Source organism: Oryza brachyantha, chromosome 3, assembly GCF_000231095.2.
Source record: "Oryza brachyantha chromosome 3, ObraRS2, whole genome shotgun sequence".
Taxonomy (NCBI): Eukaryota; Viridiplantae; Streptophyta; class Magnoliopsida; order Poales; family Poaceae; genus Oryza; species Oryza brachyantha.
The window spans coordinates 3,099,161-3,113,896 of NC_023165.2; the positions used below are offsets into that span (position 1 = coordinate 3,099,161).

Below are 14,736 nucleotides of genomic sequence, written 5' to 3' on the forward strand. Positions count from 1 at the left end.
GAGGGAGACATTCCAAACATCCAGGGGGGCACATGCACAGCATGTTTGTTTTGTTTATTTATATTTATAGGAGTAAAATAAAGGAATGTGTGGGCATTGCCAGTTTGCCACTTGCCATATCAAATTTAATGGTGAATACCTGAATGCTCTGTGAAGTTAAAAAAAGGTACGGAATACACAAGTAAAAGAGTGTTAACAAAGTTATTCGGTGTCTATGGTTACTTCACCTTTATTTGCTCGAGTATTCTTGATTTTTTTTTATTTTTTAAAACCCTTTGAATAAATAATTATATTACTAAACTTCCCAGGAAATATTTTCATCGTATTAATCTTGACGAAATGGCTTGCCACATCATTATCGGTGACATGACAGCATTGTCTTGTCACGCTATTGATATTGGCATGGCAAGACAACCACGTCATGCCACGCCGATCAGACTGTGTGTCAGCGTTATCAATTAAAAAAGACGAATGGTCAAACGTAGATTTAAAAATCAACGACGTCAATTAAAAAACGAGAGAGTATTTATTTAGGCTCCAACTAAAAAGTATATTAATCTTAGAGAGTTGAAGTCTCACTAAACATATTCTAAAGTGTGTGTTTTTGTCTGAAACTCTGAATGCCTCGCACTAACTGATTTGTGGCCTTAGCGGGGAATTTTTCAGCGAACAGTTCAGCACTTCGACGCTACCCTCGCTCAAAAAGCAGCAACCTCCGTGGCGAACCGATGGAGCAGTGGAGGAGCGCAGCCAGAGATGACGCCGCGCTCACCGCCACCGTCGATCTCACCAGGTGATCTACCGTCCTTGGCCGGCCAGTGCTCGACGAAGCGCGGCCTCCGCCTGCTCCACGGCGTTCTCCTCCGCCGCCGCCACCTCCTGCCGGCCGCCGACGCCGTTGCGTCGCTCGCCAAGCTCCTCCGCTTCGCCGCCGTCTCCCCCGCGGGCGACCTCCGCCACGCAGCCGCCATGCTCTCCCTTCACCTCCCGTTCGTCTCGTTGGCCTCCTCCCACCTCGCCTTCTTCTACAACACCCTCATGCGCGGCCTCGCCGCGTCCTCCTCGCCCGGCTCAGCCATCGAGCTCTTCGCCGCGATGCGCCGCGCGGGCGCCGCCCCCGACGCCTTCACCTTCACATTCGCCCTCAAGTCATGCTCGCGATGCGTGTCGCGGTTGCGGTTGCCCTGTGACCTCCACGCCCAGGCGATCAAACACGGTTGCCTTGGCGCGGGCAGCTCCCACGTGCATGTCTACAATGCGCTGCTCCACGCCTACTCGTCTCGGGCGGCGGCGGGCGACGCGCGCAGGGTGTTTGACGAAATGCCTGCTCGGGACGTGATCTCCTTCTCAGGTCTGCTGACTTTGCACCTCAAGGCCAACGATTTGGGTGCCGCACGCGTGGTGTTCGATCAGATGTCTCACCGGGACGTTGTTTCTTGGACTGCCATGATATCTGCGTATGCCAGGGCACGACGTCCACGGGAGGCCTTGGCATTGTTTGATGCAATGCCGGTGCAGCCAGATGAAGTGACCATGCTGAGTGTAGTGTCAGCATGCACTGCACTCGGGGACCTTGCAACTGGGGAGCGTGTGCGTCAGTATGTTGATTCCAATGGCTTCGGGTGGATGGTATCACTCCGTAATGCACTCATGGACATGTATGCTAAGTGCGGGAGCCTCAGCGAAGCACGCTCTTTGTTTGATGGCATGACCGTAAGGAGCTTGGCATCTTGGAATACAATTATCTCGGCATATGCATCACATGGTGATGTGGAGAGGACAGTTGCTTTGTTTCATCAGATGCTGGCCGATGGCAAAGCTGTGAAGCCTGATGGGGTAACACTGCTTGCAGTTATCACCGCATATGCACACAAGGGCCTTGTCGAGGAGGGACGTGCAATGTTCAATGCAATGCTAAGTGGCAACTACGGTAAAGTGGATCTCGGCATCGAGCATTATGGGTGCATGGTGGATCTGCTTGGTCGGGCAGGGCAACTTGAGGAAGCATACAAAATGATAGAGAAAATGCCAATTCCGAGCAATAGTGTGGTCTGGGGTGCTTTACTTGGTGCATGCCGGACACATGGGGATATCGGCATGGCAGAGCGGGCGGTCCAGAAGCTAAGGAGCCTGAACCCGGAGGAGGGTGGGTACTACATTTTGCTCAGCGACATGTACGCTGCTTCTGGACGAACAGCAGAGGCCGTGGAGATCAGACGGATCATGAACCTGTCTAGGGCCCAAAAGACTATAGGCCAGAGCAGCTGGAGCACACCCTGTCTGACTCAGTTGTAATTTTTCCAAGGTTGAATTTCACCAGATTTTTCCATTTGGATCACTAGCATAGCCAGGTATTTGTCTCTCTCTGCACCGCGCCCCCACTGTCTGATTTACTATGAAAGCGTGAATCCTGAAACTGAACTCAACTGTACAGGTGGTGACGTGGTGTATACTACATTTGCTATCCTACAGAAATGGGTTAGGAAGCACAACAGTTATTGTAAAGGGGATCGTTTTTTTAACAAATTGTGGAGGGATTTTTTTTAAGAATTCATTTCACCAAGTATGCCATCCATTTAGAGCAAGTTCAATAGTATAGCTAACTACTAGCTTCAATTCATCTATAGTCAATCTAATAGCTAATTTATATAATATTTACCTACAAAACATTAATACATGGTCCCACAAGTCATATACACATTGTGTCTTGGAGCCCGTGCTGCAGCTCACTATAAATTAGTAATCCACTTCTTCTCTCTCTCCCCTCTTATCTCTTTAAAATATGTTTAGCACTCCTCTCTCTCCTCTTATCTCTTTAAAACATGTTTATAGCTGGTTTATAGTCTATTATTGTACCTGCTCTTATCCTTGCAAAGTTCATGCAGCAAATTCGAGTCAGTGGGTGGTTATTTGCAGTTTACATGACAGAAAACAGTTGTGCCCTCCATGATTGCCGATTCCTTGGGTGGCCAGTACGTAGTACTTAGCATATTTGACATTTTTCTTAGAGAAGGTTATTTTTTAACCGGCCTCTATATCCAACCGGATATATGCAACAATTTTTTTTAATTTGGAATTCGGAAACTTAGCCCAAGTAAGGAAACTATCTACTCAAATACCTAATCTGAAATTTATGTCCTATGGAGATTTGAACTCAGGACTTTGAGTGCTACCTAAGTCAGTGTGACCACTAGGTTATGCCTTTCTCCTATGGGGACCGGGCATATTTGTCATGTTAACAAACTTAACATATTTTGTTTTGGGAGGTTTCCTTTTTGGCACTCTAGGCGTTTCATCATATTTTTCATGTTTGCTTGATCTCTAAAATATTCTTGCCTGAAATCCTTGTGGTAGATTTCCAGTTTAATTTGTCTCAGCATGTCAATTATGTAACCTCTTAACTTCAACTTGTCTGGCACCTCTGGTGATAGCAGTTAGATTGCTCATATTACATAGGACTATAACACCAGATGGGATTGTTGTCTTATTAATGAATTTCATACTACATTTGGTATTATTTGAGATTTATTGCCATTTTCTGTATAAAATCATCGAGGAAACCTTTACACCTTTTCAGAATATAGGAAGCTTTGCCCTTGCACTTAACACATGTAAGGTTGCAAATCGTCTTTCAATGGACTTGAATTTACAAGTTCATTCTTTGGAAATATCTGGCCTTACTGTTCTAGTGAATTCACTAGTCACCATTGTTATCACTTGTGTAGTAAAACATGCTATTCAATTGCCTACACTTTGAACAGACAAAGTAAGGCCCTGTTTGATTTAGATTATTGAACATATTATTGCCGTGGTCCATCTAATTGATTATAGGGATATAAATTAAATATTTATTAAATAAACTTAACAAAAATCTTAATAATCTGTTTCCATAATGTGGTGAGGAAGCTTGCTCATACCAGCATATATATATGCATGTCAGTCCTCTGTTCTTTATAAAATCTGAGTGTTGATTTAAACTATAAAATCCATATCAATTGATCACTGTATCGATTTTGTCCTTGTTGAGCTGCTTTGGGTCTTGAATATCTTCATACATCACATGATATGTGTTTATAAGGGCCCTAATCTTTGCATTACTGATAGGAGCTCTGTTCCAGGATCCAGCATGTTGAAATTGAACCAGACAGCTCAGTGCAGAGAATCAGTTGTTGATGAAGCTCCTTCACAAAACAGGTATGAGATGTCCAGCTGCAGCACAGTATGCTAACTTACTTCCTGCCTAGAACTGATGGATAAATGTATATGAACAATTAACGAGAGATTATCAGCTGGTTGTGTGAGTGTCGAGAGTGGAGAAATACCGTTTCATGAGCAAAACAATTAACACTACATGCTCTCCAAGAACTGATGGATCACAGTAACACACAGCCAGTCAGCCACCAATTCACATGTTTATAGTTCATTTGATGTCAATACACTATCCTATCTACGGTTGGGCACCTGATTTCTTTCTCTTGCTGCTATCTTGGCAGGAACCCGTACTGCGAGACCGGAACCTCGAACGCCATCATCCTCTCCCCTCGAGCAAACCCGTTGCGGTCGTAGGACGAGATCTCGGAGATGTCCAGCTCTTTGCATGCCCTGATGACCTCCTCCCCGACCCTCCCAGCGGCCTCCTATCACAACAAATCATCTCAAGACGTTACATACGACCACGCCGGTTTACTACTCTCTCCATTTCACATTACAAATCACTTTAGTTTTATTATTCTAAGTCAAACCTAATTAAATTTAGCGAAGTTTATATAAACATGTACTGACATTCATAATTTTATCAAATTTATGACTGAATATAATTTTGTAGTATTTATTTTATGTTGAAAATATTAATACATAAACTTGGTTAATTCGAAGAGATTTGATTTAGTATAAACTCAAATTGATTTATAATATGAAACAGATGAATTAGGTAAGATGGCGTACCACGGCGCTGCAGGGCGAGTCGCCGCAGATGGCCTTCTGCAGGGTGCTGCAGTAGAAGAGGATCTCCCTGTTGTGGTCGTCGACGAGCATGGCGTAGAGCTGCCTGTTGGAGCAGAACACGGACAGCCTCGGCTTCGTCGCCGTGCCATTGAACTGCAGCGGCGGCAAGAAATGGTACCACCACTACTTGTGAGCAGAGGAGCAATTGGTTTGTGCTGCAGTGCCTGCATGGGTGAGCCAGAGCGGAACGAGCCTCACCTTCCTCTGCAGCCGGCGGTTCCTGACCTTGGGGTTCTCCTTCCGCGCGCCGTGCCTCGCCGTCGCCTGGATCCTCGGGTACGCGCGCCGGCGGAGGTGCCCCGCGGAATCCAGCGGAGAGAACGGCACGCCACGCGCGGATCCTGGCGAGCTCGGAGGAGGGCAGCACGCCGGCCACGCCGGGAATGGCATCCCAGGCGCCGCGCGGAGCGATGCCATGGCACCGGGGCAATTCGTCGAGCAGGTGCCGCGCGTGGGGGAGCTACTGGGGCAGACTGGATTAGGATTTAGGAACGAATATTCGTTCTCATCTCCGGGACCCCACCTGTCAGCCAGCAAGTAATACACCCGCTTAACCAAGGGTGTAATCGTAAAAAACAAGTAAACGCCAGGTCAGGTTTATTCTTTCCGTACCCAGCTTGCGCTCTCATCACTATCCAAACCTCTCAGATTAATTTTCAAACCCCCCGTCAAAAACTACTCACGTACTCCATAGAAGCCAACCCGCTGCAGAGCTTGCTTTTGCCCACCATTTCCAGCCACGCCTCCGAACTCCAAAGCTAAGAGCAATGGAGGAGCTGTGGGGGCGGTGGCTCGCGGCCTCCGCGGCCGCGGCAGCCGGCTTCGGGGACCAGATCGCGGCGGCGTTGGCGGTGGCGCGGACGCGGGCGGTGGCGCCGGTGCTGCAGCTCGCGGTGTGGGCGTGCATGGCGATGTCGGTGATGCTAGTGCTGGAGGTGGCCTACATGAGCGTCGTCAGCCTCGTCGCCATCAAGCTGCTGCGGCGAGTGCCGGAGCGGCGGTACAAGTGGGAGCCCATTTCCGTGGGGAGCGTCGTCGTCGGAGGGGTCGACGACGAGGAGGCGGCGGCGGGGGGCGGGCGGGACGCGGCGTTCCCGATGGTGCTCGTGCAGATCCCCATGTACAATGAGAAGGAGGTGAGGTGTTGGAGCTCTCCCTTTTTTTCCCCCTTCGCTGCTGAATTTCGTGATCGATCAGTGTGCGATCCACTTCGGAATTGAAGCTTTGCCTCCAAATATTCCAGATGGTTGGACTGACTGGCTCTTCGCATTAGCAGTTTCCGCTTGCGCATGTGACATTTTGCGATGCATTGCTCCCTGTTAATCGACTCCGCGATGCATTGCTTCAGCTCGCTCGTTAATCCGCGATGCATTACTACTTCAGTTCTCGCTCTTGTTAATCTCTTCTAGTTTTGTGACACATTCGCATCAATATTTTAGACTGTCGTTTTACAATTTGTTCTTCGGAGCCTCTGAATGAGCAGCTGTACGTAATGAAGGCTCGTGGGACCCTGTCTGTGAGCTCAGATTAGTACTAGGACTTTGTTACATGTGGGGTTTTATCAATAGCGACATAGCGTGTCCGCTAGATGCTACGGAATGGGGGCCCCACATTGCGGGCCTTGCAAAGCAAACCAGGTTGCCGAACTGTTTGTTTTTCAGCAACGTCCAGGAGCTAACTAATCCAGAAAATAATAATTGTTAAGTGCATCTTACAATCGCCATCTAATGGGTCTAGCGTTTCTGTCTATTTGGTGAAGATGTTAACTGTCAAGTGTCAACTATGAGTGTACGTTGAGTGGCAGCTTGTTTTGTCCTACAATATTCAAAGAATTTGCTTGTTAATTTATGTCATGTATTATCTAAAAAAATTATGTCATGTGAAAGTGTGATGCATATGTCATTCTTGTGCAGGTGTACAAGCTCTCCATTGGAGCTGCATGTGCTCTCACGTGGCCTCCAGACCGTATTATAATCCAAGTCTTGGATGATTCCACTGATCCTTCAATTAAGGTAAGTTAAACTTCTGCATAGATGCTTAGTTTTCTCCTTTACCCGAACCATGTATTTCCAGAAGTCCAACGGAAAAAGGCTTTATATCAAAAGATGGTTCATGCAATATTCATGTCAAACAAGTAGGTCCTCACAGTTCATGTGAAGTCCTTAGTGCTTCCTATTAAATGGTTTACGTTGTTGAGTGTCGGAATGTGGAAGCAAAGACGCTGCAGAGTACGAATGCATAAGGATGGATAATAGTTTTGTGGATTAACCAAGTGCATTCCTCATATATCTGTGAGTTGACCAAGCAGAAAGGAAAGGTTAAGGATCTTAATGTGAACTGGATTTTGCCTATCTTAGATTTACAGTACATGCCCAAAATTCTTTTTTTTTTCAGATAATTGCTGGTCTGCTCATGATTGCTAGACATGTCACACAATAAGAGTAGTTGACACAGCTACCACTTGTAGACACTTCTATTTAAACATAATATCCTAAACTGAGGTCATTGACAGCATAACCGTAGTACCACGCAACTTGCAAATTAATAATAATACAAATGCGTGAACAACTTAAACATGCTAAAAGAACTGGGATACTAGGGATAAGTTGATTCACAAAGCTTGTGTTTACTAATACTATTTTATTTTTTATGATATAGTTTGATATGCAACTTGACCATACAAATTGCAGCTGTGCACTAATCACACTATGTGAAGTAGTGGATAATCTATGTTCAACATTTCACATGTTTATTACTGCCGTTATTTCATATTGACCAAGAAAGTTCTCTCTCTATCTCTCTCCTTATAATGTAAGTAGAGGATAGATTATGTTCAACATTGCACATTTTAATTACTGCCGTTAACTACCAACCAAGAAAGTTCCCTCTCTTCTTATAAGAAAAGATTTCGTAGTTCAGCTTGCATCCTATATGTAGATTCGTTACACATGGCATCAAGAAGTTTTAATTCATATGCTTGTCTTTACCTTATAAGATTACTGTTTATAATGGAAACATTTACAGTTGGAGCAAGATCATAGACCATTGCTGTATTGAATGAACATAGGGTTGGCTTATTAACTTTCAGGTTGCTTAGAAGTTAGAAATCTACAAGCCACCATTACTTTTTAATTAGAGCTTACTGCAGCATTGTTGTTTCTTTACTTCAATTTTTGTCAAATGCAGGATCTAGTGGAGCTTGAGTGCAAGGATTGGGCGACAAAAAACATTAACATAAAGTATGAGATCAGAGATAATAGGAAGGGGTACAAAGCAGGAGCCTTGAAGAAGGGCATGGAACATATCTACGCCCAACAATGTGATTTTGTTGCCATTTTTGATGCAGATTTCCAACCTGAATCTGATTTCCTTTTGAAAACAATACCATTTCTTGTGCATAACCCAAAGATTGGTCTGGTTCAGACACGCTGGGAGTTTGGTAAGCAAGTATTTTTCATCGTTTAGTTTCCAACATTGCCAAGCTAGTCAGATTTCAGCTGTTATTCTGAAGTCTGATGTATTATTTCTTTCGCGAGGATGATGGTCTGATTCTTGTTTATGCTGAATTGGTCACTCAATCTATCTATTTATATATAAAGATAGCTCGAAAAGAAGGCATCACATTCAATCTAAAGTATAGAAATCACCACATTAATTTAAGTAAAAGAAAAGGATTTGAACCATTAGATCATTATGGTTTTAGATTATAACAGTGTAGATTGATCGATATAGTTATATAGAAATAGAAGCTAAGAGTTGTATATGAAACCCAAATATATAGAAATAGAAACTAAGAGTTGTATATGACATTCAAATATACTTTTAAAATAAATACAATTAAATATTACAAAATTTATGATTTGTATATTGAATCTAATCATACTTTTAATATATTTTCCGTACAACATATAATTGTATATAGAACATTGAGATAAGAGGTATAATATCGGAAAAAAAGCACATCGAATATATGCTGTACCGTTTTAAGTTACCAAACTAAATTAGTTTTGAGTCCAAAAATATTACAATTTGGATCATCAGTCATCATTGCTAATGCTCTTATGCAATTTGTTCAAGTTTTCAATGGGAAATGGTTGCCATTTGTTTATTTGAAGTGAGATTTTTTGTTCATTCTGATTACAGGCTGTTCCTGCCCTGGCCTTTGCCGGGCAATTTTGCAGTGAACTATGATGTTTGCCTTATGACAAGGATACAGAAGATGTCACTGGACTATCATTTCAAAGTAGAGCAGGAATCAGGCTCATCTATGCACGCATTCTTTGGTTTCAATGGTACATTCCAATATCAGAATCACTTATAATTACATGAACTCACTATACCTGGTCCTAATGTCATTGATCTTCCTACAGGTACTGCTGGTGTGTGGCGATTATCAGCTATTAACGAAGCAGGAGGTTGGAAGGATCGCACAACTGTTGAAGATATGGACTTGGCTGTACGGGCAAGCCTCAAGGGATGGCAATTCCTCTATGTTGGTGATATAAGGGTGCGCATTTGTGATAGTTTTGTATCATTGGTCCTTGAATAAACATATATGCGTGTTTTAACCTCTTGTAGTAACAAATCTTGCACAGGTTAAGAGTGAACTTCCAAGCACCTTCAAAGCCTACCGACATCAACAGCATAGGTGGACTTGTGGTGCTGCCAACCTCTTCAGAAAAATGGCAAAGGAAATTTTCAAAACCAAGGCAAGCATTATTGAATATATCACAATGGAATAAGTTACAGATTGCCATGCAATGAGTTTCTTTACCTGATTAATTATGATTCAGGGCGTATCTGTATGGAAAAAACTTCATCTACTGTACAGCTTTTTCTTCGTGCGGAGAGTCATCGCTCCCATCCTGACCTTCCTGTTCTACTGCGTTGTGATTCCACTGTCCGTCATGGTCCCTGAAGTCAGCATTCCTGTCTGGGGGATGGTCTACATTCCCACTGCCATTACCATCATGACTGCCGTCAGAAACCCTCGGTAAGAATAATGCAGAGAACGCCTCTCAATCTTCCCATCAGTTTTCACATGATTACAGGTTCTGTCTAATATACACCAGGTCTCTACATCTGATGCCATTGTGGATTCTATTCGAGAACGTCATGGCCATGCATCGGATGCGTGCGGCTCTAACAGGCTTGCTCGAGACCATGCATGCCAATGAGTGGGTTGTTACTGAGAAGGTAGGTGATCATGTGAAGGAGAAGCTTCAAGTCCCCCTCCTTGAGCCACTGAAGCCAACAGACTGCGTCGAGAGGTAAAAAATAAAAATAAAAAACTTGCTTAGAAAAATACCAGTTGAGAACCCTCTGTCATCAGAGCAGTGAAAAATCCATGCCTGACACCATCTGCCCGATTTTCACCCTTGCAGGATTTACATTCCTGAGCTCATGGTCGCGTTCTACCTGCTGGTATGCGCCACTTACGACTTCGTGCTCGGGGCCAAGCACTACTACCTGTACATCTACCTCCAGGCCTTTGCTTTCACTGCGCTGGGATTCGGTTTCGCTGGGACATCTACTCCCTGTTCATAGCACAGCAACACAGCATCTTCACTTCAAATGATCCATTCTTCCCCAATTCATGATTTGCATCCTGTAACTACAAGCAATTCTTTTGTAAATGAAAAACAGGATAAGCTCTCACGATTAAAAAAAAAAGAATCAACACCTATAAACTTTCCAGCTGACTATCTTTGTATGTTTCACGTGTAGATCTTAGGTATGGGCCTGGACCAGAGCCCATCAGACAAAGGGCATGTTTAAGGAACTTTAGATTGCTGGCTTCTAAGAATCTAGAAAAGCTTCTAACCCAACTTTTTAGCTTTTGGATTTTTAGTTTATTTTTTAGAATCTGTAACTATATAATTGTAGACCATTTAGGGCAGCTTTTAACAAAAGCAGTTTTTGGAGAAAACTGAAAGCTTCCTACACAGGCCCATGAAGCTCGTATCTACGCATAATACAAAGAACCCATAACCCATCTATGGCTTGCCTAGCTCCTTTACACGTCGCTGTCTTCCAACTGAACAGAAGCAAGCGAAAGCTGGAAGACCAGGCAAGAACTCCCAAACCTTTTGCTTTCACGCCAGAGGGAAAAAAAAATCTAGCTCCAGTTGGTGGCCTATATACGCTTGGATTTCTCTACTCTCTTTTCTTTTTCCGATTTGGATTTCTATAATTTTGTTGGTTAGATCGCAGCTGTCTACTAGCTACAATCTCCACCTGTTCTTGGGGCACTTAAACTTTTTCTGCAGAGGATTTGATCTTTCCACAAATGCCTGTGATGTAAGTGACCCTCTCCTCCTTTTCCTAAGCCATTCTTTTCTTTGTCACACTTGAGCACAAGAAAATGGGAGAAAAAGGGCGACCAATTGAGCCTTGGACGTGACCCTCCTTTGTCATGGCCTGTGAGGTACAGTGCCACTGACAAGTGTAGTTCCATCTAAAAGTCACCTTTTCATTCGTTGCACGTACTGGTATCATCGATTAGAGGGTTGTTTAGATTCAGGTTTTTGTCACATCAGATGTTTGATGTTAATTAGGAGTATTAAATATAGACTGATAACAAAACTAATTACAATAAAGAATATTTTATTAGATAATTTTTTAAGCCTAATTAATCTACGATTAGCAAATGTTTACTGTAGCATCACATTCGCTAATCATGAACTAATTAGGCTTAATAGATTCGTCTTGTAAAATATTTTAAAGTATGAAATGAGTTTTATTAATAGTCTATATTTAATATTTCTAATTAATGTCCAAACATTCGATATGACATTAACTAAAATAACGGGAGGAAAAAAAAAACCTCTGAATCACTCATTACTTTTTCTTATCATTCTTTTAGAAGATATGAAACAATCATTCATCCTCTGATTGTTTACACGTGTATTGGGCTTACATGAAATAATCTTTTGTATTAAAGGCACTTCCAATCGATCTTGGAAGTTTGTTAGCTCCAAAAATCCGGGCTTCTATACCAAAAGTCTTCTGTCAACGCTTGACACGTGGAAACCAAAATATGCAGCAGTGGACAAATTCCCACGTATGCTAACTCGCCAACCAAACTAAGGCACTCGTTGTTTGAAAAGCCAAAAATATATTTACAAATAAAAAATAGTTTTTTAATAGAAATTTTGTATGTACTTTTAGCGATCTAAAAGCAAATGTTAAAAAATAAACTGTAATAAAAAAATTTCTAAAATAAACTCCAAATATAAGGTTAAAAATTTAATTTTTGGGTTATAAGCAAAGCAAGAGCACAAAGATGCGTGCAAGTTTTTGATAGTTTAGCTTTGATGTTTTTTTTTTGGGGGGGGGGGAGCTTTGATGTAGAAGCAGCAATAATGTACGAAATGGATATACAATCCTTTTCTTTTTCTTTTTTCTTATGTTAATAATATGTCGATATTACTTACACTAGCATAGTGCAACGAGAGTTCGCTATTGTCTAATGTACCACCCTACTCAAAAATATACATAATTATAGGTTGTTCAGTAGGAATTAAGGTAGAGGAGATAATGTTGTGTTGCCCTCTAGTAAATGAGAAGATGATAGATGTGTGAGAGTATGTGATAATAAAATAAGGAGTATTTTGAATAAGAAGTAATTGATGGGGCAATTAGTACCGTAATATCAAAAATGTTTATATTTGGAATAAGATTTTTGTTTATATTTTGGAACCAAGGGAATAGTGTATATGTACAGTCTTAGATATCATCTTCACATCATTCATAAATATAGATAGTTTTATATGTAATATTCACTTATATGTCAAATAAACAAGTAGCCATCGCAATATTGTGTAACAGTAGAGAGTGAGAGAGAGAAATATCCAAGTACTAGGATTGTAGAAATTTCACAAGAATACGGCAATTTCACATAAATAAGTGACACAGAAAAATGACATACTTTCAATCAAAACACATCTTCGACTTTAGAAATTTCGCTTTCACATGATAACTTTCAATTAAAATTAAAAATATAGGCACCTTCAGTCATGACAATTTAACATAAATTAGTGGCAGAAAAATGGCATACTTTCAATCAAAACACATCTTCGACTTTAGAAATTTCGCTTTCACATGATAACTTTCAATTAAAATTAAAAATATAGGCATCTTCAGTCATGACAATTTAACATAAATTAGTGGCAGAAAAATGGCATACTTTCAATCAAAACACAACCTTTGATTTAGATATTTCACTTTCATGTGATAACTTTCAATTAAAATTAAAAAAGACATGTAACTTACATCTGTTATAGTTATCCTAAAAACGATGGAGGTCTATGATATGTTAGCCCTTGTTACACGCGACATAGTTAACACAAATTTATGAAATCAAACATCAAAGCTAATTCCAACTTGGAGATATCTGCAATTTAATTTCCAAAGGAAATTAAAAAGGTACTGCCAAAAATTTCTAGCCAATGACGAGCATGAACTAGTGAACTGACCTTTCTTCCAACCAGCGCGGCGCTTTCTGAAGTTTCAACACATGAATAGAAAAGGCGACAACTAGCCACACATGGGTTGCCAACTATGGCGTGAAAGCAGAGCTATTCTCCAAAGGCCTTTCAAAAACAAGAGGAAACTATCAAACTGTACTTTACAAGTTACCAAACAAAAACATAATACAACTTACAAAATTACAATGCATGAGCGGTTCAGAATCACGCAGGAGAGCAGCATACCGGCACAACGATGAATCCAGAAAGAGAAGCTAGGCCTAACACAGTACTGTACTACACCACTCAAGTTAGTACACTTCGGTCAAATGTTGTGTTTTTAATTTTTTTTGTTTTGGCACCAAAGAGAAAAACAACACCAAAATTCAGGACGCTTAATGTATGATAGCATTGGTTCTGGGTCTTATTAGATTTCTTTCTTTTTCTGCTATTACATAAAAGAAGCATATATGTCTCCACTATTTTCTACAACTACACAAAAAGGCACAAGTACCCCGCTACGTACCGACACCATACTCATACATCCCCTAACATGCTTCTATATAGATGGATATCAACAAAAACTTCCTAACCTCGCTAAAATTATATTAAAAACAGGGACGGATCTAGCCAAAAAATCGAGTATGGACACCTTATTAAAATTATTAGTGTGCGTAAATTTTTTCTAACTTAATTACATATTAGTAATACACTATATATTAAATTTGAGTGGGGTCATAGGACCCCATTGCATAATATTTATGAGTGTTAGAGTTTTAACCCTAACAGCTAAAGTCATGTACCCATAACCCACCACACCACCAATGCTTCCAATGTTCTTTGCCCTACCAATGACTATAGATCTTAGCCCATTGTTTCCAGTAACCTTAGCTTGGGTTTAAATAATAAAGTCAGAAAAAATAAAGCCTGACCTGGAGATTAACAGCAAGCTGATTTGGAGCAGACTGGCACCCACTCTGGCTTCCATAGGTGATGTTTGGCAGCTTTGGTTGTACAGTTGAAGTGGCAACTAGTGCTAGAATTGGAATATTCGGGTAGCCATGCAAACTTGTGCATTTAGATTCTAAATATTTTTGGAACAAATGTCACGTCAGATGTTTGAATAGATATCAGAAGAGTTTTTCGGATATAAATGAAAAACAAATTACAGATTCCGCCAAGAAACTACGAGACGAATCTTTTGAGCCTAATTAATTCGTCATTAGCACATGTTGGTTACTGCAGCACTTATAGCTAATTATGT

General features: G+C 41.5%; 3 protein-coding genes across 3 annotated transcripts; 2 read left to right on the plus strand and 1 right to left on the minus strand.

Annotated features, from left to right (window-relative positions):
* Nucleotides 1-681: 681 nt before the first annotated feature.
* LOC102722479 (pentatricopeptide repeat-containing protein At5g56310-like) lies at nt 682-2,563 on the plus strand. Its single transcript, XM_040521614.1, has 2 exons — nt 682-2,351; nt 2,435-2,563. The coding sequence occupies exon 1, from the start codon at nt 757-759 to the stop codon at nt 2,293-2,295; it is 1,539 nt and encodes a 512-aa protein (XP_040377548.1). The 5' UTR covers nt 682-756; the 3' UTR covers nt 2,296-2,351; nt 2,435-2,563.
* A 1,783-nt stretch (nt 2,564-4,346) lies between these two features.
* Nucleotides 4,347-5,446, minus strand: LOC102699758 (50S ribosomal protein L18). The gene is made up of 3 exons (XM_006649404.3): nt 5,203-5,446; nt 4,945-5,097; nt 4,347-4,637 (listed from the first exon to the last, which is right to left on the minus strand). Exons 1-3 carry the CDS (start codon nt 5,419-5,421, stop codon nt 4,482-4,484), a joined length of 528 nt encoding a protein of 175 aa, XP_006649467.1. The 5' UTR covers nt 5,422-5,446; the 3' UTR covers nt 4,347-4,481.
* A 297-nt stretch (nt 5,447-5,743) lies between these two features.
* On the plus strand, nt 5,744-10,551 carry LOC102722756 (probable glucomannan 4-beta-mannosyltransferase 4). The gene is made up of 9 exons (XM_006651017.2): nt 5,744-6,140; nt 6,918-7,016; nt 8,191-8,443; nt 9,186-9,296; nt 9,375-9,511; nt 9,600-9,713; nt 9,798-9,997; nt 10,077-10,274; nt 10,389-10,551. Exons 1-9 carry the CDS (start codon nt 5,772-5,774, stop codon nt 10,549-10,551), a joined length of 1,644 nt encoding a protein of 547 aa, XP_006651080.2. The 5' UTR covers nt 5,744-5,771.
* The last annotated feature ends 4,185 nt before the right edge of the window (nt 10,552-14,736 follow it).